This window comes from Fusarium keratoplasticum, chromosome 8 (genome assembly GCF_025433545.1).
Source record: "Fusarium keratoplasticum isolate Fu6.1 chromosome 8, whole genome shotgun sequence".
Lineage (NCBI taxonomy): Eukaryota > Fungi > Ascomycota > Sordariomycetes > Hypocreales > Nectriaceae > Fusarium > Fusarium keratoplasticum.
In genome coordinates this window covers 2,215,601-2,243,550 of record NC_070536.1, presented here as the reverse complement: position 1 = coordinate 2,243,550, position 27,950 = coordinate 2,215,601, and the positions used below count along the sequence as shown (strand labels likewise).

At 54.3% G+C, this 27,950-nt stretch overlaps 5 protein-coding genes across 5 annotated transcripts; 3 read left to right on the top strand and 2 right to left on the bottom strand.

The window, feature by feature from the left end:
• Nucleotides 1-131: 131 nt before the first annotated feature.
• NCS57_01050100 (uncharacterized protein) lies at nucleotides 132-2,211 on the top strand (the record flags this gene model as incomplete). The annotated part of the gene is made up of 4 exons (XM_053060246.1): nucleotides 132-171; nucleotides 229-851; nucleotides 908-1,201; nucleotides 1,249-2,211. The coding sequence occupies 4 exons, from the start codon at nucleotides 132-134 to the stop codon at nucleotides 2,209-2,211; spliced, it is 1,920 nt and encodes a 639-aa protein (XP_052910640.1).
• A 1,271-nt stretch (nucleotides 2,212-3,482) lies between these two features.
• Nucleotides 3,483-6,589, top strand: NCS57_01050000 (ULP-PROTEASE domain-containing protein; the record flags this gene model as incomplete). The annotated part of the gene is made up of 3 exons (XM_053060245.1): nucleotides 3,483-4,019; nucleotides 4,071-4,179; nucleotides 4,233-6,589. 3 exons carry the CDS (start codon nucleotides 3,483-3,485, stop codon nucleotides 6,587-6,589), a joined length of 3,003 nt encoding a protein of 1,000 aa, XP_052910639.1.
• Nucleotides 6,590-16,343: 9,754 nt separating this feature from the next.
• On the top strand, nucleotides 16,344-17,309 carry NCS57_01049900 (RGS domain-containing protein; the record flags this gene model as incomplete). Its single annotated transcript, XM_053060244.1, has 1 exon — nucleotides 16,344-17,309. The coding sequence occupies one exon, from the start codon at nucleotides 16,344-16,346 to the stop codon at nucleotides 17,307-17,309; it is 966 nt and encodes a 321-aa protein (XP_052910638.1).
• A 1,796-nt stretch (nucleotides 17,310-19,105) lies between these two features.
• NCS57_01049800 (Glycerol-3-phosphate dehydrogenase) lies at nucleotides 19,106-21,221 on the bottom strand (the record flags this gene model as incomplete). The annotated part of the gene is made up of 2 exons (XM_053060243.1): nucleotides 19,106-19,251; nucleotides 19,322-21,221. The coding sequence occupies 2 exons, from the start codon at nucleotides 21,219-21,221 to the stop codon at nucleotides 19,106-19,108; spliced, it is 2,046 nt and encodes a 681-aa protein (XP_052910637.1).
• A 1,563-nt stretch (nucleotides 21,222-22,784) lies between these two features.
• Nucleotides 22,785-25,645, bottom strand: NCS57_01049700 (MHYT domain-containing protein; the record flags this gene model as incomplete). Its single annotated transcript, XM_053060242.1, has 5 exons — nucleotides 22,785-24,506; nucleotides 24,557-24,742; nucleotides 24,795-25,301; nucleotides 25,366-25,420; nucleotides 25,485-25,645. The coding sequence occupies 5 exons, from the start codon at nucleotides 25,643-25,645 to the stop codon at nucleotides 22,785-22,787; spliced, it is 2,631 nt and encodes an 876-aa protein (XP_052910636.1).
• Between the last annotated feature and the right edge of the window lie 2,305 nt (nucleotides 25,646-27,950).

The window sequence follows — 27,950 nt, the reverse complement described above, 5'->3', positions numbered from 1 at the left end:
CTACTATCTTGAGGCAATCTGTTGCATTTGCATATATTACCCCATCCTGTCCCTCCGACTCTCCCAGATCCAACACACCTGGCTACTCACGTCTAGCTACTCAAGCCTGATATCTCTATACCTCTCTCACCATGGCACCAGAAGCAGACCGATCGCCCTACTATGATATTGGTAAATGAACTCACCCCCACCGATCACAGTGCTCATATCTGACATCAATCCGTCCAGTCATTGTCGGAGCCGGGCCAGTTGGCCTCATGCTCTCAACCTGTCTTGCCCGCTGGGGTTACAAGATAAAGCACATCGACAACAGAGCCGAGCCAACACCGACAGGTCGAGCTGACGGTATCCAACCACGTTCGCTGGATCTTCTCCGCAACATGGGCCTCAAGTCTGACATCATGGCTCACCACCCTGCCCGCGTGTACGAGGTTGCTTTCTGGGACCCTCCTTCGTCAGGACGCGGCATTGTCCGGACAGGGACATGGGCGAGTTGCCCCGACTTTATCGACGCTCGCTACCCCTTCACAACCTTGCTTCACCAAGGTCTGATTGAACGGGTCTTTATCGCAGACTTGGAGAAGAATGGGGTGCAAATTCAGCGTCCATGGACCATCAAGGGTTTCACATCGGATGAGCAGAAAAACCCCGAGTACCCTGTTACCGTCGAGCTGGAACATGTGGACGGAACAGCCCAGGAGACTCTGCATGCCAAGTACCTCTTTGGTGGCGAGGGTGCGAGGTCGTTCATCAGAAACCAGCTTGGCATTGCAGTTCAGCACAAGGACCCCATTGCGTATGTCTGGGGAGTCATGGACGGTGTTGTGATAACCGACTTTCCTGACATCAAGGTGAATTCACTCCCCTGGATGTCCTATACGTCTTGCATTACTGACCAACTACCAAGATGAAATGCACAATCCACAGCGAGCACGGTTCTATCATGGTGATCCCCCGGGAGAACAACATGGTTCGCCTCTACATTCAGATCGCCTCCTCGACAGACCCAGACTGGAACCCCAGGCGAACAGCTACCGAAGAACAAGTGCAAGAATCAGCCAAGAAGATCATGCAGCCATACTCCATTGAGTGGGAACGCGTGGAATGGTACTCAGTCTATCCTATCGGCCAAGGCATCTCGGATCGATACACACTAGACCAGCGCGTTTTTCTTGGAGGCGATGCTTGCCATACCCATAGCGTGAGTTTGGTTCTCAGTCTATAATGATGATGCTAACATTAGAGTAGCCCAAGGCTGGCCAAGGCATGAACACTGCCTTCCTCGATGCCCAGAACCTCGCCTGGAAGATCCATGCTGTCGAATCTGGCTTCGCAGATAAGGAGATCTTGAAGACCTATGAGACGGAGCGCAAGCATGTCGCCGAGTCCTTGCTCGATTTCGATAACCGATATGCCAAGCTGTTCTCGCAACGGCCTCCGGCGGCCGATGAAGTGCACGCAGCCTCAGCCAACCATGGCAGTAACCAAGAGGGCCAAGATAACGACTTTATCAAGACGTTCAAAGAGTCGTGCGAGTTTACGAGCGGTTACGGAGTGTACTACAAGCCCAATGCCCTGAACTGGTCGCCCGAGCACGCAGTGCAATCGCCATTGGTTCACCCGAAGGGCACCAAGCTACGGACGGGACGTCTCTTCATCAACTCGAACGTGACAAGAGTGGTTGATGCCAATGTTGTGCATCTGGAACAGGAAGTCCCGCTGAACGGCGCCTTTCGAATCTTTGTCTTTGCAGGTGTTCCCGAGAAGACGCGCCAGGCACTCCAGGACTTTGCCAACAACCTCGGAAGCCAGCGATCCTTCTACGCAACGTACCAGCGACCGGACCTGGACAAGGTCTCCTATCACGAGAAGCATCTCCCTCATAGCCGCTTTTTTACGCTGTGCACGATTTTTGCTTCCAAGCGGACCGGCATCGAGATCTCACGCGACGTGCCTGGAGTTCTTGCTCGATACCGAGACCACATTTACGCCGACGACCGATCGGACTCCCGGCTACCGAATGCGAAGGCTGAGGCACATGCCAAGATGGGTTTGGATGAGGAGCGCGGCGGAGTGGTAGTGGTCAGGCCGGATGGCTATGTAGGCATCGTGGTTAGCCTCGTCGAGGGCAGCGGGACCGTGGACGCACTGAACGAGTATTTCTCGTCTTTCTGCACGAAGAAGCTGGGACAGACGATGGCGCAACTGTAAGCTGAGTTGGTTATGATAGTAGAGTAGGATAGGTGTGGTGGGTTTTGGATATTGGCTGGTGAATGTTTACACGTATCTATGGAGATAGAAGAAATAAGAACAGCATAACTATCAAATTCATGCATTGGAATCTATTCGTTGTTAAGAACGGAGCATTTAACCCGAAGGATGACGGTTGGACATGCGTGATGCATCGTCATACCTAGCAAGGCTTGCATCTAACCTACAGACGAATATGTACAATGGATGCATGGTGAAGTCTAATTGGAAGCCAAAAGAAGAGCCTCCTGTCGTTTCAGCCTTACCAAGTGTCGATCCCCAGTTTGATGGACTTGGGACACAGTACGTAGTTTCATCTCTGCTCCTAGTGCGCGGAATGGATGTTTGCATGAGATGGATATGACTGCCTCTCTTGGAGACCCCGACAGCGCGAGGGTCCGAAGATCAGTAGATCAGGTAGGTACGTACTGTCCGTTCTGGGGTCGAATGATTGACCAATGGAAAAATCGGAACTTCAGGCTGGCGCGACTCTGCAGACCTGACCAATGATAATTGGCCATGAGCGCCACATTGGCCCCGCCCGAGCTGCCATCGGTGCTGCGCAACTACCAAACGCAAACTTCACTGAAGCTTCGCTATTCTTTCACCTTACAAGCGACCTCTCCAGCGACTGCAGCGCCCCGACGACGCACGCCATGGCCACTTCCATGACCTCAACGTACCCGAATCGAGTAATACCAGAGCATTAAATGCTCAGCGAATCATACACGTCATTATTATTGACTGATCCCGTCGGCGCGTCCTCGCGCGGGCGAGGTTAACTTGGTTGACGCGCCTCGACCTCCCCTCCTGCTTCTCCTCTCTCCTTCATCATCAGCAACCGCAGCTTCGATTCACCATCATTGCGCTTTCGCATCCAAATCAACTTCGATTCTCGTAAGATAACCCGCTCTGGCTTATTCGCTGCTTCTCATTCGAATCACTACACTTTTTGCTCTTGCCACTGCATTGCACTGTCAAACACTGTCAAGCACCTGCAGCTTTGTTTGATCTTGCCTTTGTTGCCGTCCGCGACTGCATCCCAACAATCTTCTCTTCTCTTCAGACTCGCTTTGTCTACGATTCGGAAGCTGTCCTCTGTCATCTTCACTGATTTGGGGATTCGCTCCTGCTTTCGTCAAACCAGCTTTCACTTCTCTTCACTTCACTTCTTGATTCACTCTTCACTTCACACTTTCCATTTTTGCGCCTGTCTTCGTCGCACCTTCACGATGTCTTTTTCACCATATGCTCGCGTTGTCGTCCACAACTCCGCTGACATTAACGGCTGCCCAAGACCTGCGTGGCTTCGGAATCATCCCATCCTTCCAAAGCAACGTCGCTCTAGGGCTGCTTCTAAGCAGGCGCCCTCAGCTCCTCAGGAACCAACAGTGCCACCCATCACACCTCCCAGACGCATCAGACGGCCCAATAGTCGTCTTCAGATCAACAGCCCAATACCTCGCGCCGATACACTCGCCGATCCTACAGTTCGCGCCCGATTTGGTGTCACCGACTCTCCAATCCCATTCAATCTTCCTCGCCCATCGCGAAAAGCGCCTAACACACCCGCGCCTCCCGCGAATCCTGCTGTTTCTGATCCAAACTTGGTTGTTGTCAATGGCATCCAAACCCGCAAGCGCCACGCCGAAGACACCGAAATTGAACTTGTTGCCGCAGTCAACGGCATCACAGACACTTCCCACCCGATTGTTACTATTCGAGAAGGCGAGACCGTTCCCAACGTGGAACCTGGCCAACAGGCCCATGTAATTCCTTCCTTGCTACTATGCTCCACTCGTTACTGACAAGCTCGGCAGAACTCATACCGTATGCTCGGGTTTCTACCAGGCCCTCGATCCCTTACCAGGATGATATCCAGCATTTATTCGGCCGTTTCCGGCCTGGGAGACAAGATTGGCAGGATAAGTACGCCGTCACCTCTGGCTCGACTCTCAGGCATGTGTTGACCCGTGTTGTAGTCAATCCTCAGTCGTATCGAGTCGCCGAATTCCGCTCCTATTTGAACGATAAACAAGTTACCAACAAGCGTATCAAGATCAGCCGCGACCAAGATGACGGCAAACCTGAGAGCGCCGCCCGCGGCGATGTTGCCCCTGACGTTGATGGATTGCGATGGGTTGATCGCGATGGTCTGGGCGCCTTGATGGACGAGTACAAACTCTTTGTCAGAGCTATCGCCAGAGTCTGGGACTGTCTTTCTAAGGGAAGTCGGGCAGACGCGAACAAAGAACTGGAACCCCTACGCATCTTTCTGGCTGATAATGCGAGCGACCGTGCCATGTTGAGTAATGGTGACGGCCACGACCTTTGCGAACTCTTCGCCCTGCAATTTAAGCGGGCTTTCGAATTCCTGGACAGCATCTACGAAATTGGCATCATCGTCAAAATCCGAGACGGCAACGAGACTGTTCCTACCGTTCTTGACTACAAACTCTCCCCGACCGCTATCGAGAATATGACCTCGATCAAGAACTTCTTGTCTGCCCCAGCACTTCCCGTCATTTGCAAGGATATCCTGCAGAAGCACAACGAACTTGAAGCTATGGTATCTCAGGCTTTCCTGAACACCATCATACTTGATCTCGAGGCCATCATTCGCAACATTCCGGCCCCAAGCTACGTTCTCTCCAAGGATTATCGTGACAGGCTTCAGGCTACCTTCCCCCCGCCCCCACGAACTGATTTGGACACACATCTTCTACTCCCGGGGTCTTTCCCCGATTTTGATGAGCTTAAGGAGCCTGTCAAAGCGCCAACTACGCCCTCTGTTGAAGAAACCCCCAGAGAGCCGATTAAGGTTGAGCCACCTCAGCCCGAGTTTACCCCACCCGTTATTCCTCGTCCCAACTTCTCAAAGACCGACTTCATTCGCACAGACATTGTCAAGAAGACTATTGACCGGATAACATCCGAGGACTACAGATCGACCTTCTACGAAGACAGTGAGGAGCATCGTGCAATCAAGGACTCCTACATCACCGATTTTGAACCCAAGGTTCCCCTCACTGCAAAGGAGGTGGGATCTCTCAAGTCGATTTTGCGAAACCGAAGGAAGCATCCTTCCAAAGTCACACCCAAGCGGCTGGGAATAACGCGCCCACCCAAGTCTGTGCGCTTCACCGATTCTACTCTGAGTCCCCGACAACGGACACACATGGGACTTGATGTTCCTAAGCGTATTAGACACGACCAAAAAGGAGAGCCAGTTGCGCCCTCCGAAGAATTCCAAGAAAACCGACCCGCCTGGGCGCGTAGATGGCTCAACCTCCCATCTGTCCCAAGCAAGGAGCCATCCCAAGACCGCATCCTCCCTACATTTCGTCGACTTGAAGAGAAAGACGGACTTGACCCTACTGCTCGTATCAATGAGCTATTTGCCCTCCCCTCGCTCAAGCTGCTTGAAATTAGTGATGATTCAAGGGCGGGAATAGAATTCCAGAAAGAGCAGGCTGCGTTGAAGGCTGCCGAAGAGGCACGCCAGGCAGCCGAGGCGGCGAGGCGAGAGGCCGAGGAAAAGGCTCGAAAGGAGCTTGAGGAACGTCTTGCTCGATCTGGTGGACTACGGATGCCCATTCAACCATTTGTTACACCTGTATCTGCATCATGGCAGACAAGGGCACAGGACACGCTCCGTGCCGCGGCTACAACTACCCTTGCAAAAACGATTGAGGGAGTTGATTTACGCCGTCACGACTTTGCCAAGGTGGTTTCTTCCACAGAGTGGCTCAACGACGAGATCGTCAACGGATCTCTCATGTGGCTCGACCAAGCCATCAACTCGGCTGCTGGCATTAAGGATGTCAAGAGAGTCACCCGCAAGTGTTTGACCATGTCGTCATTCTTCTTCAAGAGACTACAGGACCAGGGAGTAGCACGAACTCAGCGAACCCTTCGGAGATACGGAGTTGAGAAGAGGAACTTCCTTGATGTCGACACTATCCTACTGCCCATATGCGAGCGCGCTCACTGGACGCTGCTTGTTGTCCGTCCATCAAAGCGGACTGTGGCTCATATGGACTCGTTGAATTCGCGAGGCAACCCAGCCTATACCAACCTAGCTGTGGCATGGCTCAAGGACGTTTTGGAGGAGAAGTTCATTAAGGATGAATGGAAGGTGATCTTCCACGAGGCTCCACTGCAGAATAACGGCCATGACTGCGGAGTTCACACCATCACAAACGCCATGTGCGTCGCTCTGGGCCTCAGCCCCGTCGACTCCTACACGGCAAGCGACATGCCTGCGCAGCGGATCCGCATCGCATGTATGCTACTCAACGGCGGCTTCAAGGGAGAATTCGATTTACGAGTATATTAGTATCGATCATTGGTTAACAGTCCATCATGGCTTATCACTGTATGACTTATGCAGGCGTTTCGAGGCACAGAGTGCGGTGGTCTCTGTTGGATGGTACTTGGTGTTTTGGGACGATACCACGAGCAGACAGTTGCATAACTTTGGCGTTTATCTTTTTTTGGATGAGATGGATTGGATGAGAGAGGAAAAGCTCGCCAGGATGGCTTGAGCATGTTGTTTGAATGAGTTGACAGGGGGTCGGCATGGGGGGACAACAGTACAGTTTTGAGATTCTGTCTGTATCAGACGAGAGAGAGGCAGAGGCCAAGAGAGTGGATGAGTGGTCGGATCTGGTCCCCCAGTAGCAGAGAGAGAGAGCTTGAATACAGAATTCAGCTGTTGACGAATTTCTTGGCTGCATATCTCGTGTGATGTCTTCCCGTGCCCTTTCTTTGTTGTCATTGGCGCTATCAATTACGATTCGTCATAGCTGAAGCGTGCTGAAGCCGTCACCAACAGCCTGTCGCGATATGGCGTCTTTGGGCACATGGACAACAAGGTACGCGATAGCCTACCTTGGGGCAAGGCATACCACGCGCCAAAGCACCGACTCTGGATCCTAGACGGTGGTAAGCTATCTGCACCCTCCAACAACATCCGTCCATCCTTGACACAGGCATAGCAACGTCTTGAAACAAAGGAGCCGCATGCCCACGAGCCAACACCCATGACCATGGTTGGCGGGGAATTACTCATTCTGTTACGTACACGAAGAGACAGCCCCAGAGACCTGTCATGCTCCGCGTAAGCGAGGTATGAGGCAGTGAAGAGCCTCAAAGAGCCAGCAGGCATCGCTTCTGGGAGGAGCGTCTTCCTGTAGGTGGATAGCAGCGGTGGCACGTGGGTCCCTGAACAGGATGCGCCAAGGGTGGGATTGTTGAGGTCGGAGGTTTCTTCTTGTCTCTTCTCCCATTTCGATGCATGTGCTGGGGTTTTAGTCTGCTGGAACCAACTCATGTGTATGTAATAAGACGTGCTCGTCTGATGTTGGTGGATAACTGGCCCGCCCCCCTCTTCTGAAAGGAGCAAAGAAGATAGTTTCTTGGCTTCGTCTTGGGACGGAGCTGATAACCGGCACCGCTGCCGAGACACAAAGGTAAAGACAAGAGACACAGGCCGGCCATCATCAAGGTGGGCCATTGGCTACGAAACCAGCACAGTTCAAGAGTTTGCAAGGCATTCGGACATTAGAAGGCCAGGAATGCCTTTGGCGAACGGGGCTTGATACGGGGGAGGTCCAGTGACGTTAGTGGAGAGGTGGAGAATAAAAGCCATTTTCGAGAAAGTTCGACAGTTGCTTCCAGAAGGGAAGACAGTGAGGGGAGGGGACTGGGCCAAGGGCCAGACTGTTGAAGGCTTCACGGCGTCAAAGAGCCAAAAGTTTGTATGGTGCCAGTGCCAGGGGAACGGGTTCTTGTGAAGCTAAGGCCCCTGAGGAGCTGAGAGGCTGTACTAGAGCAACTGGTTGGGTCTTCCCTCTCAAGCCGTCAAATGTTGGATGAAAAGTTTGTCTCTCGTGTTCCGATAACCCATCTCGTGGATTGCGCCAATGCTTGTTTGCTTGCCAAGTTACATGTTAGTTCACCCGTGTTAGTTGTCGAATATGGCTTCGCAAACAAGGCGTTGTGGAACCAAATGTCCATCCGAAAACGTTCTTAGTTGCGAACTACTCTTCGGCATGAACTGCAAGTTTGCCACCGGGGACAGGGACACAAGGAGCGAGGCGACAAAGCCATCTGTATCTCGGTACCGCCCTCCAATCACACACCATCTTGAAGAGGGCAGAGCGCTTCTAGACGACTACTATGTGAGCGGGATCGTTCCGTGGTGGGTGCTCAATGGGGGCACGGGCGAAAGATGGCTCATCATGTCGGAGATTGGAAGTTTGCCCAAGTCTGTTGCGATGGGGTGGGTGTGGACGACTCAAGCAGGCCCTTGCCGGCCTGGCCGACTCGTGGGTATACCCTCAAGAGCTGAGTCTCAAGATGCTGAGCCATTGTCAGGACCCAAGCTCCTGGGCAACCGTCGACCGCCATCGCCGATCCCTGAATCCATCTGCCGATGCGCCGAGATCGTAACGGTGACCCAAGGGATGGGAACCAAATGTTGCGCGGACCTGGCGTAAACCGCACCATGGGGTCGCCTAGCTTCCATGCCAGCAGTGCTAGATGCCTTCTCGACAGGCACCTGTCAGAAACCCCCTTCCGTTGGCGTCTGTATCCGGTTCTGACTGCATCCCTCCCTGGCTTGCCGCCTGCTTGTCCCAGTCCCGTCCGTCGGGTCGCGGACCGTCACGGCAGTGGGTTAATAGCTGGACACGAAGTCAGTTGTGTCGCAGAATGGAGACAAGCGGCATCCGTATGGATATGCCGAGGAAGAGAGAGAAAAAAAACCAATAGTTCCAAAAAAGCCCCGGGCGTTAAAAAAAAAAAAGTCTTCTAGAACACGCGGAGAAGATCACATCGGAATTGGCTGAATCTGGGTCCGTGGAGAGTCTCTGATAGAACTACCGCGAGAACAACCGGGTCTTGTCGGCGCCGCATAGGATGATTGTGGCAGGATTTTTTTTTTTCTCAGTCGTCTCCGTGGTTTGGTGGTGAGGCGATGGAGACACGGCGAGGCCGGTTGGATGAGCGAACGGAACGGTTGTCGAGTGGTGTCACCAGCACCACCCGACAAGGGGTTAAAACACAAGGGCATGAAGTAGGGTAGGGGTGGTGTGGTCCGTGTCAACGGCCAACTGGCTCCTTTTGCCAGATTGGGAAAGCTTCTAGAACAGAACGCCACTGGGGTGATTGCTTCTAGAAGGATTCCGAAAAGGCTTCTATTAGGCTTCCATCAGGCTTCCAGAACAAGCAAATCTGGCCAAGGACGGTGAGATGGGTCCAGGGGCAGCCATTGACTTGTCGTGACACTCCCAACAAGACGCCGTGGTCCTATTGTTGTGGCCTGTGCTTTGTTGTGTGATGCTGATGCTGCTCGGGTTTGATACGTCGTACAAGACCCGAGGTTGCGAGAGAGCCAACCAACCACCCACGGCCCGTTGCAAGAGCTGGCAAGCAAGCACGGCTTGCATGCCTAGACCCCTGGCACCTTCAACCCGTTGTTGCACACAGGCCTCGATCTTTCTAGACCTGCCAGCTATACGGGATTGCTGCTCCCGTCCGGTACACCACTACCAAGGCATCCCGAGAGATCGACTGCGGTTGAGGAATGAAGTCCTGTACTGTGGCTGGGATGCCTGGATGCTGACTGGTACAGCCTGGCTGCTGTATGTATCACCTCACCAGACAACCCTTCACCTCTCCTGCCGTCCTTGGCAGCCCGGGCGGCTTGGCCAGGTTGGCGCATGCTGCGTCAAGGCAGCTTTCGATATCCAATCCGACTTGTCGTCCTCCAGACGAGTGGCTGGCTGTCCGCTCAAGCATGCAACTAGAGCTTAATCCAAAGAGGAGCCGGTCTCCGGTATGTAAGGCAGTCTTTCATATGGCAAACGAGACCCTGATCCACCAAGGTTAGAACGAAATCCTGGACCAGTCAAATCACAGGACCGAGAGCTGTCATCCGGAAATGAAACTTGGGCACATGACAGGCGTGTGTTGGTGTGTGTGGGTTTTTTTCCAGAGTCACCATCTTGCCCGTTTGCGAATCGACGATCGGCAAGACTATCCTGGATGAGAAGGCCTGATCTCAGCCCTGTGTCACTTTGTGATGGCCTTGTCACACCGGAAACCGTTTGCCTTGATCCAAGTTGAAGGATGGGATGACGGCATGGTCCATTCCAACACACTGTTCACATTCTTTGCCCTGTGCCTCCAAGATGTGGAACAAGGAATTGCAGGAGCAATTGGCAGTTTATGAGGCTGCAATTGTCGATTCCATTGTCTTGCCAGTGGATCGACACTGATCAAACCGTCAAGGTTGAGGCTATCTTACATCAGTCGTGTAACTGGGTTCTCGTCCTGGGCCAGCTACTCACTTTGCCGGGAATAGTGCATCATCGTCTTATCCATATTGTAGTCCCCTGCGTCCAAGAGCATCCTCTGGACTCTATCGCGCCACAATTGGATCAGGTGTGGTGGTGAGCTCGGGAAGAGCCTCACCGACAAGTGCCGATCCTGGTGGAAACCATCGACAGGAGAAAGCTTAGGTGGTGTCAAGAAAAGCTTCATCGCGTGCTTCGACACTGCGGCACACTGCGGCTTCTTGAAACATGGATTCCAGTAACCGGCCCAGTCAGTGTTGTGGGTTGATGGGGCAGCCATGGATGCACGGCTTCACGCCCATCATGAGATCAGACATGGAACGGCGACGGACTTGGGCCACCGGTATGCGACCATTGGGTGGACAGTCGCCGCGATCCCGACAGCACCCAGCGACCCCGTCCTCTCAGTCCAAGCCTTTCAAGGTGTTTGCTGGAGTTGAGGTGGTGAGGGGGAAGGTGGAGAGAGACGGCCAAGTCGCTTGCCGCTATGACACATATCTGGGCCATGGAAAGATTGCCATGGCAGGGATGGGAGAGATTCTGTTGCTAAGAATTGTTCGATTCGAGACCCATCTGATGCCGCAATCGCTCGCCTAAGCGCGGTTATTCATGGTGTTTGCTGTGTCGTCCCTGGGCGCATCTCCAACCTGTTCGCACACCTGGCTGTCGCTGTCGCAATTGGTTGTTTCAATGGAGAGATTTGAGACTAGCAAGAGGTCTGCAGTTGCACGGGTTCTGAACGGCTCGGCAACTCACAGAGACATGCAGTGATGGTCGTGATACGCGATTCGGTGTATGGGCCTGTTGTGGTTCGGAGCGAAGTCGGCCACGGGGTGACGGGACGCGCCGAGCTGTTCACCGTCCCTCACCGTCATTTCCAGGGGCTGACGAATTACGGAGTATAGGATATTGTGGGTTGCCATCCTGGTGGGCAATGTATCATCACCAAGGCGACAGATGATGTAGCTGACTGTTTTCCCCTTCCGTGTGAGTGGTGTACTCGCTGACTTGTGACGCCGCAAACCCAAACGGCTGGAAAGGATGGGTTGGGATGACGAGCTGTAAGCAGTCGCATCCACTCCCCCAATGTCCCGGGACCAGATTGATGGTTAACGAGGCGCTGAGTGCCGAGAGGAGGCGCCCACATTGGAGAAGTGCCCTTTAGCCCGCTTGGAGAAGCGGGCGTTGCCCATCTTCTCCTCACGAGAGATCAGAGACGACGCAGCCAGTGAGGTTCAGCGAGAGGTAGGAATGGTACGACAGGGGAGGGCCAGGAAACATCCCTAGTGCTCATCGCGATCGGCCGAGCTACCGTCCTCTAGCGGCAAAGCCAAGATGGTTTGGGGGCCGGGGGCCCAGTCACGGCGCGTCGCTATTCGTGCTGTCTCGGCCTCGCGCTGCACGGCAAGGGGCCCATGACTGCGAGGCCCACCCCTGAGAGGTTCCTGAGGGTGCCACTTGGCGCCATGATGGCCCTGAGCAGCGCAGGTCCACGGGATGCTTGGTTAGGACGCAGAAAAACAGGCGTGGTGCTGTGATCGGGCGGAGATGGTAGGAAAACAGCGCCAAGCCGAGACAAGAGAAGGAGGGCGGCGGCGGCGGCGGCGGCTAACGATGACAAGCTGAGATTGTGCCGAGCAAAACGAGCAACCTTTCCCCAGGGTTCAACGGCCTCATCGTCCTGTGGTTTTGGCCGGTGCAAGCGTCTATGGCTGGCGGCAGTAGAGGTCATTGGGCCGGAGGCTCCCATGTCTTTGACGGAAGGAAAGGAGTGGTGACGGCAATGATGAAAGGGCGCTGGCTGTGCTATGGCCGTGGCAGCATGTAGGCCTGGTAGATGGTGATTTGTCGCAACGTACCATTAGGTTGAGACACAGGAGATGATGTTATTGAAAGGGGAGCATGATCGTCCCTTTGCACGTGAGGATAGCGCTGCGGTGCAGGCGTGACGCAGTGATCCTGTCCGAAAAGACACCTAGTGGTCGATGACGATCTTGGGACTTGAAGATCACAGGCTAACTAAGTGAAAATCTCCTATTTCCAAGTTGGGACTACTTCGAGATGGAGAGTCTTTTGGACGTGCAGCTCTCTGACGTGTGTATATGTGCGTCTCGTGAACGCCATCAACTCTGTTCAGATGGAAGTTGAGTTAAGAATGACCCGACTCCCTGATTACATACGTCGACATTGCTAAGCAGAGGGCGACTGCGCGGTTGACTGTGCCAATTGCTACACGGCCCACGTACGCACACTACCTAGCTTTGGGGTGTCAGCTAAGGCGGCGTTTATCTGCAAATGTTGCTGAATCCCTGGTTCACCCAGATTACAAAAGGGCAATTGGGGTGAGAGCGTGCGGGGAACGCGCCCTTCCTTGGACTTCTTCGAATTGGATTGGTTCTGGTTACCACTAGCCCCCACACCATCTCCCGTGCAGCTCGATCTCCCGTCCATGTTACTCAGGCCTCTTGGGTGGCTTTCGGGCTTCCATGGCGACGAAAAGGGAGGATTGGGAGAATGCGCTGGACGATAGCGAGACAAACAGTCTAGGGCAAGGACTGCAACAAGAGCGGGATGAGCAAACTTCATTCAGCCCAGGAACTGGGACTCGCAGCCTGCTCCAGTCGGCCTCCACCATTGGCCCCCTTCGCGCCCTTCTAGTGTCCTTCTAGTTGACCATCTCCACTGCCAGTCCCTGTCGTTTTCCTTGTCATGACCTTGTTCTGAATCTCACCCTTTCTGTGTCATGCCCTCTTCAGGCCCACCAAGTAAGTGGCTTCGCCGGGCTGGCTTGACAAACGAACCCTTGTGGGATCAACGTGGTGCCCGATCGTATTCCCGGAGGGCGAGACAGACGAGCTCGCTCCGAGAACAACATGCATGTTTGCATATCGTGTGGAGCATCAATGATCGCCTCTGTCTCCATGGCATCGTCGTGGTTTTATGTTGTTCCTCTTGCCCGTTGACTGCTTACACGCCTGTTTTTTTCTCGTGCTGTTTGTTTCGTCCTTGGCTGCGTCACGGTCCGGCCACACTGATTCGCCACACTCGCCTCGGACCTGCCAGCGCTCGAGCCTTACCTGTTGTTGTATAGGCGCCTTACATAATCGCACGAGCGCCAACATAGCTCTCGGCGTTGTCCGTGACTTGCCTGACTGAAGATATTCGTCCGGGATTGACAGAACTTTTTTCCCCTTCACGAGCCATCATGACCCAAGTCAATTCAGCCACGTGCCTGAATCAGAAGCGATGCCCTCCGTTCTCCTCCGCGTCGTCAGGTTGTTAGGCTTTTCCGTCAACGTTGGATGATGTGATGAATTGGGGAATTCTGCGAGCCTGCTATCCATCGCCCACTTAGATCTCACCCCAGTGGCCGAATTCCCCGCTGAGACGGGAGCAAGAGAGAACGGGACACGTACCCGCACAATGCCGTTGGCTGTCTGGAGAGGCATTGAATAGACTACCCCTTTACCAATCGAGGAAGCCTTACACCGTAGTAGTGGCACACTCTTTGGTGTCTTCCTGGTCAAAGAAAAGGTCACAAAAAGGACCACTGGATGCCTTCCTCACTCTCCCCCCCCCTCAAGCACCAGGCTGCGAACTGAACCCCTGTTCAAGTACCCATAATGGAGCAAGCTGTTGTGTGACCCCTGCTGGTCCTGACAGTCACCAGCCCTCGCGAGCCAAGCAATCAGCCTGGGCAGCCAACCTGTGCCGACGGGATGCTCGACCGGGGTACGTACCTTACGTATGGAGATCCATCCCGTGCAATGCAATGAATTTGATCTGTGTGGAGTCATGCCGACCATCGTGGCTTGGATGGTTCGTGGGTTCTATTGGCTGTGTCGGGGTTGGCTTGGCTGGCCCTTCCCTTCCTTGCACCTTCTATTGTCGTCGTTGTCGCCGCCACCGTTCGCCGCCGCCGCCGCCTCCACCTTCGCCTGGCAGGCTGTCTGTCTGGTCCCTCTGTTCCCGGTCGCGTCTGGGTTTAATCGACTTTTTTTTTTTCTCCCCTTCCCTTCTTTGCGGGTTGTTCTTACGTAGGCTTGGCACATGCCCGCACCCCGTGCACGCCGTGGTCGTACCTTCCGTCCCTTACGGTAACCCGGTCGTCTCCCGATCGTCTGGTTTCCTCGCTCCCTCCGCTGCAATCGTACCCTCCACTCGCACCTGCCGTCCCTCCCTCTTGCCTGTTGTTGACGTCGTTTTGGTTAAACACACACCTACCTATCCACTGACTCCTACTCCTACCTGGGCCTGTCCTGTGTATCCCGTCCTCTTCATCTCCACATCCACCTCCACCCTTGGCTTCTTTCTGTCCTGTCTGGCTTCTCCTCATTCACCAATGGTGAGGAAAAAAGGCGAAGAAAAAAAAATCCCATCGGGTGTCTTCTGTTTAAAACAAGCTCGGCCCCAACCCCCGTCGCCCATTCTGGTCGCCTTCCTTTTTCTGGGTCTGTTCCCGCAAATCACGAGTGACGACACACACAACCTCTACAGCTTCACTCTCGACCATCAGGCACATTCATCAACATTGCCTGTCTCATTCTCATCGCAATTGTCCCCCAGGCGATAAACGCATCATCAACATACCTGATCGCATCGCTCCACGCTTCAACTGTAAACTACTTTCCCCTCCCTCTCCTCCGAAGATCCCAAAACCTAAATCAGGACAAAGCAGCCAACCAGCCAGCAGATCTGCCGCCCTCGACTGAACCTTAGCGCTCCTCCGACGCCGTGCATACGCCCGCCGCGCCCACGCTCTTTTGTCCTTCACGTCCGCCTTCACCTTGGGTCTGGACCGTTATTACACTTTGGATTCCCCAGGTCCGCATTCCTGACATCAACTGTGTCTCTTTTTCCCAGCCAGGGCTCTCGCTCCAGACATTCGCCTGTCCGCTCGATAGACGCACGACCGACTCCACGCCACTAAACTCTCGTCGTCTTCGTCCAACCTTGACATTCTCGCTCCTCTCGATCCTCTCTGGTTCATGCCAAGCCCTCTGGCATAACCCACCATCCGCGATCCGTCTGCGAACTGTCCCGCCGCCCACCGACTCCATTCACTGGCTCGCGGCTTCCACGACCATCGCATTCCAGTCCCTTTGGACCTCCTAGCAACCTCGGCACCTCAAGTTCGACGGCCTCGACCCGACCTTGCGCCATCACCGCTTCAGGACGGATAGCCCTCCAAACGTCACGCCGGCCAACCCCTAGACAGCTGCTTTGCCATCTCGTCCCATCACCAATTCCGCTCCCCGTCCTGTCCGTAAGGACATTTCGTTCCTTTGTTCCGCGATTCGTCCCTGGACCCTCGTTGTTGGAACCCTCTAAACCCAATTTTGGTTTCTTGTGGTGCGGATTGACGCCTTAACAAAGCCACCTTCCTCCACATATCTGTCGTCACCATTGCGGCCGCCTCTGAGCACACTCCTCCTGGATCTACATCGACAGGCGCTCCCCTGGCCTTATCGTTCCTGCGGCAGCCCTACTTCTAGACTGGGCGCCTCTTTCTGCCTCCAGCATATCAACATCTACGCCAGTCTAACTGCGTCAGACATCGATTACCCGCTTCGGCCGACACCTCCTTCTCCACTCCGTCCGCATTCATATTACTTGGACCGGCCCCCTCCCTCATAAACGCTTCAGAACTTCGATTCGTTCTTCTACCTGATCTTTTCACTATTCTGCTACACGGCTTGGGACGCACCAGAGCGCCCCAACCCTAGAAAGATGGGCTTGTCGCGTTCGCGGAGGCAATCTCCCGAGTGCCTGAGTACCACTCTACCGCCGCCATCCCCCCAGCCCTCCTCCGCTTTTGAGGACTTCTTCGATGTCGATTCCGCTCCTTCGAGGCCTATGAGCGAGGCCTTCATGTCCGGTACTTCAACACCCAACGGTGCCTTGGGCTCCCGACCGCCATCCTTGGCCGAAATCCTCCTCGATGTCGCCTCGCCACCATGGACCCTTACTGCCTTTATGGCTTACCTCTCCAACAACCACTGCATGGAGAGCCTTGAATTCACCCTTGACTCTCAACGCTATACCGCTATCTACAACGAGGTGATTACCGATAACCCGAACCCAACTCAAGAGAACCACGATCGTGTTTGTGCTTTGTGGGAGAAGCTTATGCAAGTCTACATCATCCCGTGCGCCCCGAGGGAGGTCAACATCCCCGCTCGCATCCGTGACGAGCTGCTCAACCTTCCTTGCGGCCCTGCTCCCCCGCATCCATCACAGTTGGCTGAAACAGGTCGGATTCTCTATGAACTTATGAACGACTCATTACTGGTCCCCTTCCTCCAGTCTGTAGCTCCCATGCAGCTTGATGGCCCTTCAGATGAACATGCTCGTGGATCCCGACGATCTTCCAACAGCAACAGCCGCATGGGCGCGCCAGTCCGATCGATGAATTCGATGCACCACATTGAGTCCGACTCCATGACCGACGATAGCGACTGCAACTCTCCTCCTGGCATGGAGCCAATGACTCCCCCGACAACCCCGCCCATCTCAGAATGGGGCTTCACCACCTCTCCTGGAGGTCTTCAGCGTGCTGTGGCTGCACACAACAAAGGCTGGAAGAAGATGGGTGCCAAGTTGGGCTTCAACAGAAAAAGCTCAAGGACTCGCTCTACCCCAACATCATCTCACCCTGCTCCGGAAGGCCTTCACCTGCATCACGACTCCTTATGAGGGTCGCAGGTCGTGTCGTTACCTGCATCGCCCAACCAAGCTGACTGGACCGATGAGGACTCGCAAGAGGACCAGAGGCCAGAAAGCTCTCACCCTGGTCACTTACTGCCTGGCTCTATCCAGGCAGACCTCGGTTGGAACCGCAACCCTGACCTCAGACAAGATGGTGGTTCTAGGGACGGCACGGCCGCAAGACCGGAATCTGCTCGAAGCTGTGGGAAAACAACTCTTGTCCAGAAGAATATCAGGATGAGAAGACGAACTCCTAAGACTTCGGAGCCGATGGCTTCCTTGCAGCCAACAAGCACACCTGCATGTAAGGGACAAGAACACAAGGCACCAGCCTCTTACTACCATTCTGGCCCCCTTGTGGCATCACTTTCAGCCTCTTCACTCGCAGCGGATAGCGATCAAGAAAGCATGATGTTTTGTTCGACACCCTTGAGCGACGTGTCTAACTACCTACCAAGTCCCGTCCACAGCAGTGAGGACATGTCGTGTCCTCCAACGACTTTGGACAGCGAATCATTCCGCTATGCCTCCCCTATCCAGGACATGTACGGATGGGACGCTGAACTCGACCGACGGAACTTTTGCCCCAGTCGTTCCTCTTTGGGTTCCAGCGAAGGATGTGACGCTATCGCTCTCAGCTACCGACGAGCCAACGGCAGCAAAGCCAGCTTGCTTCAGCGAGTTTTCCGCGTTGGCTCGTCCTCTTCGATGAACAAGTACGAGACGGCGATCTGAGGCGCTCTCTGACCTGAGCTCACCGTCCTTGTCTTGCTCTTTTCTTGTCTTTGCTTTGTTTTTCCCAACTTTTTCTTGCTTTATCCAGTGTTGGGTCTTTGTTGCATGCATGAACATTATACAGGATACTCATAGAAGGTCATGGCGACGTATAGCAGGCGAGGCGTTGTGGATACATTTGTTTTCTTGTTTTCACGGAACAGCATTATCGGTTTGGGTTGGCCAGGTTCTTCTCTTCTTTGGCGAGATTATTTGGCACTGGGTGTACGCACCAGGCCTCTTTGGGGGTTTTCAGGAAACGATGAGACTGCATTTACACGGGGCGATAAACGACCAGGCGGGCGCAAAGGGGTGCCCTGGATTGCCGGTCTGACGATGATACGGCCTTTTTTACGCATGTTGGATGAGGTTAAGGAAAAGAAAGAGAAGGACAGACATGCAGTCTTGTCCGCCAAGGTAGCCATGGCACATCTTGATACCTCCCCTTCTGGTTAGGAGGGAATTGACTAGACGTAATGTCTAAAATATACAAAAAGGAGCTGCCTCGTCACTTTTCCTATCCCGGCTGTCACATTCGTGAAGATTATAGACTACGCTCAAGATGTTTATCAAGTGTAGCGTGACCTACAGTTGAACCTTGGCAAGGGAGGTATGAGTGGCGCCAACAACATGTCAGTTGAGCATCCTGTGGAATGTCTCGAGTTGATGGTGAGCGATATGGGCACCTCAGATCCAGGCTGGATTTCCTTTTCTTATTCTTTCCAGTGGGGGGAGATACTGCCTATCCAAGTTGAATAACAATTAGCTACTTTTACGTCCTCAATGGTGTCTTTCACCCCTTCGCCTCCGGGACTGATGCTCCGATATAATGCCCTCCAACCCCTTCTCACTGAGGTCTGCTGATGCTAAACTCGGCCTGACTCAAGAGAGCTAGCCTCGTGGCTATTGGAGACGAGCATGGCGTCTTCCGTATGATGCATCAAGTCGATCGACCTCCCAGTCGCCTGTTGGTTGTTCATATGACTGTCCTCGCAACTGTAGGCAACCCCTCAATCGTCCTCCGATGGCTTGTCGTGACGCGAATACATCTTCCACTCAAGAGAATTGGCAAAGTCGAGCTTTCCTTGCTCGACCTGCTTACGCGTCGTTGTGAGCATGGGTTTTGGTAGACCCATCGACTCCAGGTAGGCAACAGCTAGAGGAGTGAGATTAGCAGACGTCCCACAATAGGCAGAAACAGATGGGAACAACGAAACGGCACGTACCTTCTTTCCATTCGTGATCTTGTCTCTGGCGATCCCACTTGAGCTCCTCAGTCATAACGTCCACGACCTTGGGCAGGGCTTCGAGAGCAGCCTGAGCGTTGAGGAACGCCAACCGTGTGCGTCGGGCAAGGACGTCAACAGCGGTCTGGGCATACTCGTGTCGAACAGCGTAGCGAATTTCGCCATCAACAAAGGGGTACAGCTGGGAGATACGCTCGCCACGAGCAGGGAATCGCTTGTCTGTGAGCTTGCAGAGAGAGGCAACAGTCCAGGCACGATCGCCATAGGACTCAGTCAGATGCTTTGCCACCTCAGTCTCAACGCCGAAGTGTTGAATGAGAGGGATAAAAAGAGTGTTGCTGAAGCCGTGAGCACCAACAAGGCGGACCTTATGCGTTTGGCATGTACCGTCGAGGATCGCGCCGTCGTCAATCATCTCAGTTCCGCTGACTCGAGGAGCATCCCGGACCGGCTTCGGCTTGAGTCCGAACTCATCGATAGCAGCATCTACACACTCCTCGGCCATCTGACGGTAGGTTGTCCACTTACCACCAGCGCAGGTGAGCAAGCCTGACGGGGCCACATCAATCAGGTGGTTGCGAACCAGAGATTCCGTGTTTTTAGCCTTGGGATCCTTGACCAGGGGGCGAATACCGGACCAGGCGGCGAGGACATCGCCTCGGCGCACATTGATTTCAGGAGACAGATAGTGGCTAACCTCGCTCAAGATCCACTCGATCGACTTCTCATCAGGGAGGGGGTTAGGTGAAATGGTGGATGGGGAGTCGGTGGTACCAGCGATGGTGTTGCCTTGCCAGGGGAGGAAGAAGATAACTCGGCCATCTGACGTTGAGGGATCGATCAAACCCATCTTTCCAGGGCTGAAGTAACCAGGGAGAATGACGTGAACTCCAGAGGCCGGGGCGACAATTTCCTTGCACTTTTGGTCGTCCATCTTGCGAATCGAGTCGGTAAAGGGTCCAGTGCAGTTGATGACACTCTTGGCGCGGACGGTGATATCCTCCGTCGGCCGACCATCTTTGGCTGCGACGAGGTCCTTGACCTTGGCACCGCAGAGCTTGCCCTGGTCGTCCTTCAAGAGGCCCGTGACCTCGGCGTGGTTGACAACAGTTGCACCATAGAGAGCGGCAGTCATGGCGATGGAAACATTCATGCGCGAGTCGTTGTGGGCACCGTCATAGTAGACGAGAGCGCCAACCAGGTCTGTTTGCTTTAGCATAGGAAAAGCTTCAAGAGCTTTGCTGCGGGTGAGGAAGTAGGAGCTTTCGATGCCTTCGCTGCCAGCCAGAAAATCGTAGAACTTGGTACCAGCCCAGTAGTAGGGTGCTTTCCACCACTTGTCGAGGGGTAGCATGATGGGCAGCCAGGAGCTCAGATGAGGGGCCGTCTGGAGGAAATACTTGCGCTCCTTGAGAGCCTCCTTGACCAGCATGTATTGACTGTAATCGAGGTTCCAAACTGCCTTTTCGAGGTAGCGCACTCCGCCGTGCACAAGCTTGGTGCTCTTACTGCTGGTGCCGCTACTGAAGTCATCGCGCTCGACCACAGCAACTTTGAGGCCACGAGTAGCAGCGTCGAGGGCGACGCCAGCGCCAGTGGCGCCGCCTCCAATAATGAGCATATCATACTCCTGAACGTCTGGGCGGGAGCTCTCGCGAAGGTGGTTTAATTGTTCGTTGCGCGACTTGACGCGGGGGAACCGAGGAAGCTTGAAGGTGCCATCTGCGCCGAAAGTAGGGGGCGGAACAGCGGGAGACGAATGTCCAGTGAAATCGCGCGGCCGGTAGCTGTAGAGTAGGACAGCACCGGATGTAGCAACTGCACCGGGGAGTAGGAAGCGGCGAAAGATGCCGGATCTTGCCCCGCCGGCGGGCGACATGGCGAGCTTGAAGCCGCGCTGAAGCTGAAGCCGAAGCTCAAGACGATGCTGGAGAGTGTAGGATTCGAGAAGAGCAGGTACTCCTAGGGCGCAGATAAAGCAATTGGTAACTGTAGGTATTCAAAATATCGCGAGAGTGACTAGGGAGAGCTCGCGGGTTTCTCGGCGAGGGAGGATGATAGGGTGGGTGAATCCCCAAGGTTTGGGAGAGGAAGAATGATGAAGATCGTCACCAACGAAGCATTGCGAAGCAGGAGAAGGAGATGAAAGAAGAAGAGTAATCGGGGTGGAAACTAAAGAGCTAATGAGAGAAAATGAAAAGGAGAGTGGGGGAAACTGAAAAGTGAGAAGCTGATGGATGCGCGCGAGTCGAGTCAACTTCTTCGCTTTGACACATGCAAGACCAGGAGCGCAACTTCTCAGTCTGGCTTGTGCCTGCCCTCAGGCTGCGGTAGGTGGTGGACTCGGGGGTACGTCACTGGGTCAATTGTTGTGGGGGAAGGTGGGAACTTCGTGGGAACGGCGCTTCCCTCTGCTCTTCCCCTCAAGGTTTTATCCCGCGTTCGGCCCGGGCAGCAGAGCATGTGGCCAATTGAATTGCGCATACGAGAGGTGATCCCTAGCAAGATGTACTTTTTCTCGCTCGACAATGGAGTCGTTGACGCTCTTTGTTCATCACGAGGTCTAAAGCCGGCTCATGGATGGATACAAGTGCCGTTTGAGGGGAATTGGAGATTCGATCCGCTAGGACAGGGGTAGTTTGGCTGCTTCTTGCCCGTCCCATCACTTGGCTTGCTTGCTTGTGTGGACCCCTTGTTGGCTGGCGGCTGAGTGCTCTCAACTTTGGGGGCATTGTTGTCTGTCAATGGGGGAACCTGTGCCGTTGTGCCTTGCATCTTCATTCCCTCAACCTCCGGATTATCCCTCGCATGCATCCGATGCTCATCCGCCTCTTCCCGTATGCCATTTCATTACTTTTCAACGTCTCGTGGCTGGCGGGTGAGACAGTGGTTACATACATACATCCAACAGGTACCCTAGGTAGGCTGCACTTACCTGCTGATGCAACGCAGATTGGGGGCATCTGCTCTCGCGGTTGAGGCAGCGTTTTTCCCACCAATCAGCTGTCCCACTCAGCCCTTCCTTCGTCCATCCAAACCCCCATCCTCCTCCCCCATCTCCTCGCTTCTCCCCCAAAATCGCAAAAGCAACTCCCCGCAACATCAACTCTCCGAGCCTTACGGATACTCGCATCGACATTGTCCCGTCAGCTGATGTTCTCTGGAGTTCCGGTCTTCAACAAAATCATCAATTGCCTGATCCATTATTCCGGTTCGAACCGTGACCAATGTTATGTACAAGGTATCTTCTATCCTGGTCCCGTCTATTGCCGTTCATTTCATCCGCCCCAACCAACGCCATCCAATCAACGGCCCAACACATCTCTAGATCCTCCATTGAGAAATCCAGGAAGATCCGAAAGGGGTAACTAATATACAGATATTCACGTCAACGCGTGCGAGTGCACAAATTACTCCTGGTTGGAACCCCACGTTCCACATCTCAGCGGCTCTCCACCGTCTCTGCAAACAGGACATCCACAAACGAAGCGAAATGGGCCGGTCCATTGCGTGCCCCTACATCGGCTTGCACATTGGTTCCGATGTGGCCCATTGACTGCAGCTCGATGCCTGCTGCCGGAGATGTCGTGGAGTTCGTCTTCTCAATGGTGATGGTATCCGAGCTTTCGGAGCCTTTGCTCTGGATCCTTCCTGCTTCTTTTCCTTCTTCAACATCAATGGTGATCTCCTGGAACACCATAATGCCACCATAGGACGGTGCCGTCTGAGGCGACTCATCCCGAGCTTGATACGTTCCAGGGCCATCTGTTGAATCGATCGAACGAGTTCGGTTGACGTCGGTAGGTGGGCAGAGGTTGATAGTCGAGCTTGATCTTGTAGAATCGGGTGATGAAATTCGCCTTCCGGCAATATTTGGTATCGATTTCCCTTTCCGTCGATTTCCCTTTGGAGGGTCTGATCGACCAAAAGGCCACAGGTTAGGCGACAATCCTGCGCCGCTGTCTGGGGATCCTTCACGGCGCTCTGCTGCTTTGACAACATGGCCGAATTCCCGATGAACGCCCCGTGCAAACTCCTGATAGAACTGCTCCGACACCTGGCGCATCTTGAAGAAACCGAGGGGTACAAACTCGCAGTTGGGACTGGTTAGAACCGAATGAATGGGGATCACAAGTCGCATCGCTATCATGGTCGCTTCCGTCCTTCCTTCTTCTCCGCGACAAGGGATGCGAACTGTCGTCGATGTCAGGACTGCATCATCGAAAAGGGGCTCCTGGATCCATTCTCGCAGAGACTCGATGGTCTCTGTGAGCTGTCCCGCGAATTCTGCCTCCCGAGTGCTTCGTTGGGAATCTTCTTTGCATCTCTGAGCAATTTTCGATAACGGCATGTTATCAAACTTTGCGAGGTAATGCATGTGCCAGTCTTCAAGAGACTTGAGCGGGAGGGGCATAGTCGGGAGAAGGTTTCGTGCACCCTTCCTAACGAGAACCTCGAATCCAGAGCTCACCCGAGCTCGGATTGCGAAGAAGCCGAGATGAACGCCTGGGAGGTTCTGGTTCTGCTCGCCCGTGTAAGTCGACATGTCCCGGAGTTTCGTTTCGAATTCGTGACTTTGAATCTGCATGCTTGATCTGATAATGTCGCTGACCTGGTGCAACTCAGCAAAGCGATAGCCGGCCGAGACGAATCGCTCAGAATCACGGTCAGACCCAGTGCGGTGGACCAGAAACATCAAAGAACCACGTCCATAAGCTTGTTGCCAGGCACCCACGCCCTTCTCAGCGAGGTCGAGGCTGATATGGCTGTCCTCGTTGGCATCGCTACCATCCGAAGTGATGACACCTGCACTAGATGGCTTCCGCAGTTGAGGTCGTGCCCGTCTGCCATTCGCACCTGTGGGCAGAATCTCGTCCCACAAGACTCCGATCGAAGCGAGGTCTTCTCGAAGTCGGTCAGCCAGAGCGGCGGCGGCGAGGCAGAAGAGCTCTCGAAAGATCATGTCATAACCCTCGATCATCTCACCATGCTCGCTCACAAGTTGGATGCCGTGGCGCCCGTCCTTATGGGTACGAGTATGCGGGAGCTGTGAAATATGCTGCTTCATGCCGCCAACAAGGCTTGAGATCATGCCCCAGTTTCTCGACGCTTGGAACATCCAATGGAACAAGGGGTGGCCGATGCCGAATCCCTCTTTGGTATTCTGCGCTGGTCAGCGGTCTAACTACGTGTATAATGAAGCTTCGCACTTACCCTTTCCAAGAAGGAGTCGGTAACGACCGTACTGGGAATGTATCCATCCGGGTCGACGAGGATTCTCCCTGCTTTGTCGAAAACGGCGGCAGCAAGTGTGATCTGCTGGGCACGGAGGGCTGACCTCCTCATGTTTCTCGCTCTGAGGATGGCCAACACTGCGATGATGAAACAGGCTCCTAGCGACTTTTCGAGGTTAGCGACATCCGCCCGAGGTCGAGCAAAGCCATAGACTTACCAAGCAGATGACCACAACCACTGTGGCGGTCCTCGACGGCTCATTGCCCTCAGGCTTGATCTTGACCAGACGGTAACGGGTTCCTACGGCGGCACACCAATGCATTCCCGATACCGCACCGGCGAGCACCACAGCCGAGATAACTCTCTTCCACCATGAGTTGGCCCACATGGCTCTGAAGACGAAGAACATGGCCAAGGCAACGTTGCTCGCCACGACGGCGATGATGGCAGATCCCACGACATAGGCAGGTCGATAAACGCATGTATAGTTATCGATGGAAGCGTTGCCGAGGTAGTGCATTCCACAGACGGCAGTGCCACATAGGACACCACCACTGATAAGCCTCCACCATGAAACGGTATTGTTGGTGCCGACGGCGATGAAGGCAGTCAGGAGAACTAGGATGGGAACGAAGAATGAGACGGCGGTAAACCCACTCGAGTACGCAACTTGCATCTCCGGCTCCCCGTTGGCGAGATCGATAGCTCGGTTGCCGATGAAATGCTGCGAGACGGAAGGTTTGGTAAGTCATGGTAAGTGATTAAACATAGACAGCACGGTTACCCACCATACACCAGATGGACACTCCCCCCATAGTAACGGCCGAGCTCATAAGTAGGAGACTGTCATGGTCAATATCTTGTCTAATGGGGTTCTAGACTCGACAATGTCGAGGGAGAGGCGTACTGGTTGAAAAGACCCCGAAGGCCCGTTCGTCGGTTGATGAGCTCCAGCGTCGAGCCAGCACCGACAAGACTGACGACGTAGCTAAGGGCTACAAACCCGGCATTGTAGCTCTGGGGCACGATGTGGCCCTGATACTCGCGAAGCAGGTCCTGGGCAGACATGGTGGAAAGGAGTGGCCCGAGGGGGAGCAACTGCGAGTTGCTGCCGCCGTGCTTAGAGAAGAAGACGATCCTTACTTGACCCGAGGAGACGTGACGGGACACGGGAGGTTCTTAACCGACACATACATGCCAAGGACCAGGCATTTGCGCATTGCTTCTGGTGGAGTTTTGCCATATCGGTCTAGCCACTGCTCAGTCGCATTCACCTGAGGTGGCTTGTCCATCCAGCAGTCAGTTGGGGCCTCTGGGTTTACCCCAAGGGAGCCAAATGCACATCGAGTGCTCACTCTGTGACTGGCACTAACAGAACAAGACGTGGACATGGGGGATGCTAGTGTGGTGGGCTTGGCGCTCAATCGGGGGCCGTCGGAGCTGGACTGCAGATGCGATCTCTCCTTAGACTTGGCCAATAGAGGCAAGGTTGCAGCACAGTCGTGGCTTGAGGGCTGCGGTGCTGTATCAAGGCGAGGGCACTAAATCAAGCCAAGAATTCGTACAACGGGCGCCGGATACCTTGACTAGTGTCGGCAAAGCTGTCAACATGCCTCATCAAGTCACTAAGGTGACGGGGTGGCTCCGCTGGGGAGTGACAAAAGCTCCGATGGGAGCTGGGAGATGCTGCATCTGGCCAGCGCAATTGGATGGGTGCTTTCCCGTGAGATGAAAGGAGCACCCCCCAGGTCCACGCCGTGGACTAACAATGATGCAAGCGCTCTCTAGGCCAGGTCCACGTACCTGGGCTGGGGTTGGGACTCGAGGCCTTGGGCCGGAGGTTTTGTCAAGTCTTTTCTTTTTCCCTCTGCCTTCCTGTCAAGGCTAAGTGAACTAGGGTGTTGAGAGCTGAGAGCGGGGAGGCCAACATGGACTGGGACAATGCTGCAGGGAGAGCGGGGAAGACGGGAGAGGCCAATGTCTGAGAAACAAGCTGGCCCTTGGATTCCTGCTGCTGCTATTCGTCGACTTCGGGTACCTCGGGAGTTGAAAAGGCAAGCTTGGCATTGCACAAGAGGTCCAAACAGCACTAGCCATGACGAAGGTCAAGCGGCTGCTCTCCTCTGAGAGTGGTCATGAGCTATCAAGCTAGCACCACCTTGTCAAGGGAGTCCTTGAATGATGAGATGGCAAACACAAGAGGGGGAAAAGAAAAACACAATGACATAGAAGGCACATTGAAGGGGGGGCTGAAAGCGAGAAAAAAACAAGGACAATATGCCCCGGCATTATGGGTGTTTACGTGGCTCCCGTGTCTTTCACGACACTTCCGCTTGTGTCCCCGAATAGAAGCCAGGATATCTCTGCACGGGCTCTCAGATCCAGGTACACAGAAAAGGAAACGATGTCACGATGAAGTGATGTGTGGAACCTGCTGGAGATAGCTGAGGGTCCGCCCAACCATGCCGTCGGGAGATTGCAAAGACGATATCCGTAGAGCTTGCCCTGTGAGATCCGGAGGACAGGGATCGTTTTGGGTTGAGATTTTGGCAGCTCGACGTCGATCAGTGAGTGACCCTGACTGCTGGGAACTCTGGGCGGATGATCTGATCTGTATCAGCAGCAGCATCTGACACTCGGTACCGGCCAGAATTGCAGAAAACGATGGGGCTCGCCGCAGCAAGCAGGGTTGGTTCTGTGCTTGTTCAAGATCTGCACGCCGTGGCTTGCTGAACGATGCCAAGGCCTGTGCTGGCGAGGGTTGCCGGCGATGTTACTGAGATTGGGCATTGTTTACACGGGAAGAGCTTACAATAGGACAGAGGCCCTCGAAGGGGGGGTTCACAAAGCCCGCATACTGTGGTAATTGAATGGCGCCTGGCGTCAAGCCTCCCTGTGCCTCTTGTGCGGGAGCGGTGGAACCTAGTTGAGGCCGGCCGCTTTGAAATCGAGATGCAAAAAGTATTATACCGCGCGTCCGGGCGGATAGATAACAAGGCTATTCTAGAGTCTTGCTCTACCCACTCTCTCGTGCCGCCTGCACCGCATGTTTCGGAAGCTCGTGGTTGATGCATCTTGGGAGCGCGAGCGGGACACGCCAAGAGTTAGAACAGCGTGTCGATCCGAACGATTGCTTGGTACTCGGAATCTTGTCTAAGAGCTCAGACCTCGCCTGGAATGGGGCATCACAAACGGCCAGCCCAAAGCTTAGTTGAGGGGAGGGTCAGCAACTGTCTGTTCCCCTTTCGCATCTCCCTCCATGCACTTGTTAAAAAGACGCTAGCATCAGAGTTTTGGTTCCTGGCGCTGGTCACTGTATTGCGGTGGTTGTTGGTCCAAGCCTCAGCCCCGTCCACAAGGCTCATTCAGGTCC